At 40.6% G+C, this 1,725-nt stretch overlaps 1 protein-coding gene across 1 annotated transcript; it reads right to left on the bottom strand.

Moving 5' to 3' along the window:
- Positions 1-809: 809 nt before the first annotated feature.
- Positions 810-1,482, bottom strand: LOC124721302 (the record flags this gene model as incomplete). Its single annotated transcript, XM_047246211.1, is given in 2 exon segments — positions 810-1,173; positions 1,175-1,482. Coding segments are annotated over 2 exon segments (672 nt in total), but the record flags the coding sequence as incomplete, so codon positions are not given.
- Positions 1,483-1,725: the final 243 nt, after the last annotated feature.

Below are 1,725 nucleotides of genomic sequence, written 5' to 3'. Positions count from 1 at the left end.
TAGGTCAGCTTTTGTTTTAACATTAGACCTTCCAGGGAGAAATCTGGTTTAATTTGCTCCAATATTGATCTGTTGGTTCTCTTTGCAGTCCATGGAACTCTAAGAAGTTTCCTCCAACACCACAATTCGAAGGAGTCAATTCTTCGCCGTTCAGCCTTCCTAATGGTCCAGGTCTCACATCCATACATCACAACTGGAAAGACCATCGCCCTCACAATACGGATCTTTGTTGCTAGTGTTATATCTCTGGACCTTATAACCTTGTCAAGGTTTGACATCGCCTGTCTACCGAGCAACAGGCGTCTCCGGATTTCATGGCTGCAGTCGCCATCAGCAGAGATCTGGGAACCGAGATAACTGAATGTGGTCACTACCTCCATGGTTTCTCCTGCTATATCCCACGAATTGATAGGTGTAGTTGCCATAATTTTCGTTTTCTTCACATTCAGCATAAGACCGGCCTTTTCACTTTCGTCTTTCACCTTCAGTAAGAGTGTTCTCAATTCTTCTTCACTTTCTGCCAACAGGATCGTATCATCCACGTACCTGAGGTTGTTTACATTTATTCCAGCTATTTTAATTCCTGTTTCTCCTTCATCTAGCCTCGCATTCCTCATAACATGTTCTGCATACAGATTGAATAAGTACGGTGACAGTATGCAGCCTTGCCGGACCCCTTTCTGAATCTTTATCCATTTCGTTGTTCCATACATAGTTCTCACTGTGGCTTCTTGGTCAAGGTATAAACTCCGTATCAGATGAATGAGGTGATCTGGTACACCCATGTTTTTCAGTACGTTCCATAATTTGTTGTGATCGACGCAGTCAAAGGCTTTGGCGTAGTCAATAAAGCAGAGGTACACATCTTTCTGGAATTCTCTCACTTTTTCCATAATCCACCGAATGTTAGCAATTTGATCTCTAGTTCCTCTTCCTTTCCTAAATCCAGCTCGATGTAGATATTGGCGAAGTCTATTTTGTAAGATTTTCAACATAACTTTGCTAGCATGTGAAATAAGTGCGATTGTTCGGTAATCTGAGCATTCTTTAGAACTTCTCTTCTTTGGAAGGGGGATGAATACTGATCTTTTCCAGTCTTCTGGCCACTGCTGCGTGATCCATATTTTTTGACGTATTGAGTGCAGCACTTTCACTGCATCCTTTTCAGTGACTAAACAATTCTGCTGGTATTTCATCAAGTCCACTAGTTTTGTCATCAGCCATATTTTCAAGGGCCCACTGGATTTCACTCTCCAAAATATCTGGCTCTAGTTCTAAATTAACATTAACATCAGCAGTAGGAGCCCTGTCATGATGCAGTTCTTTCTTGTATAGGTCTTCTACATATTCTGCCCATCTTTCCTTAACATCCTCTGCTCCACTCAGATCTTTCCCGTTTCTATCTTTTATCATTCCAATTTTTGCCTGGAATTTTCCTTTAATTTCTCTAATTTTCTTATAAAGATCTCTTGTCTTCCCCATTCCGTTACTATCTTCAACTTCCTTGCACTGTTCATTAAAGAATATATTTTTATCTCTTCTAGCTAATTTCTGAAAATCTTTATTTAATTCAAACATAGCTGATCTATCTCCCTTGATTTTCGCTTTCCTTCGTTCTTCTGCAACTTGCAGTGCCTCAACTGATAGCCATCTAGCCTTCTTACTGTTCCTTTTCTTGGGAATGTGTTTCTCTGCGGCCTCCTTGACAGTATTAGCTACTTCTGT

This window comes from Schistocerca piceifrons, chromosome X (genome assembly GCF_021461385.2).
Source record: "Schistocerca piceifrons isolate TAMUIC-IGC-003096 chromosome X, iqSchPice1.1, whole genome shotgun sequence".
In the NCBI taxonomy this organism is placed as follows: Eukaryota; Metazoa; Arthropoda; class Insecta; order Orthoptera; family Acrididae; genus Schistocerca; species Schistocerca piceifrons.
The sequence above is the reverse complement of the archived record's forward strand: the minus strand, read 5'-3'. Positions and strand labels throughout refer to the sequence as shown.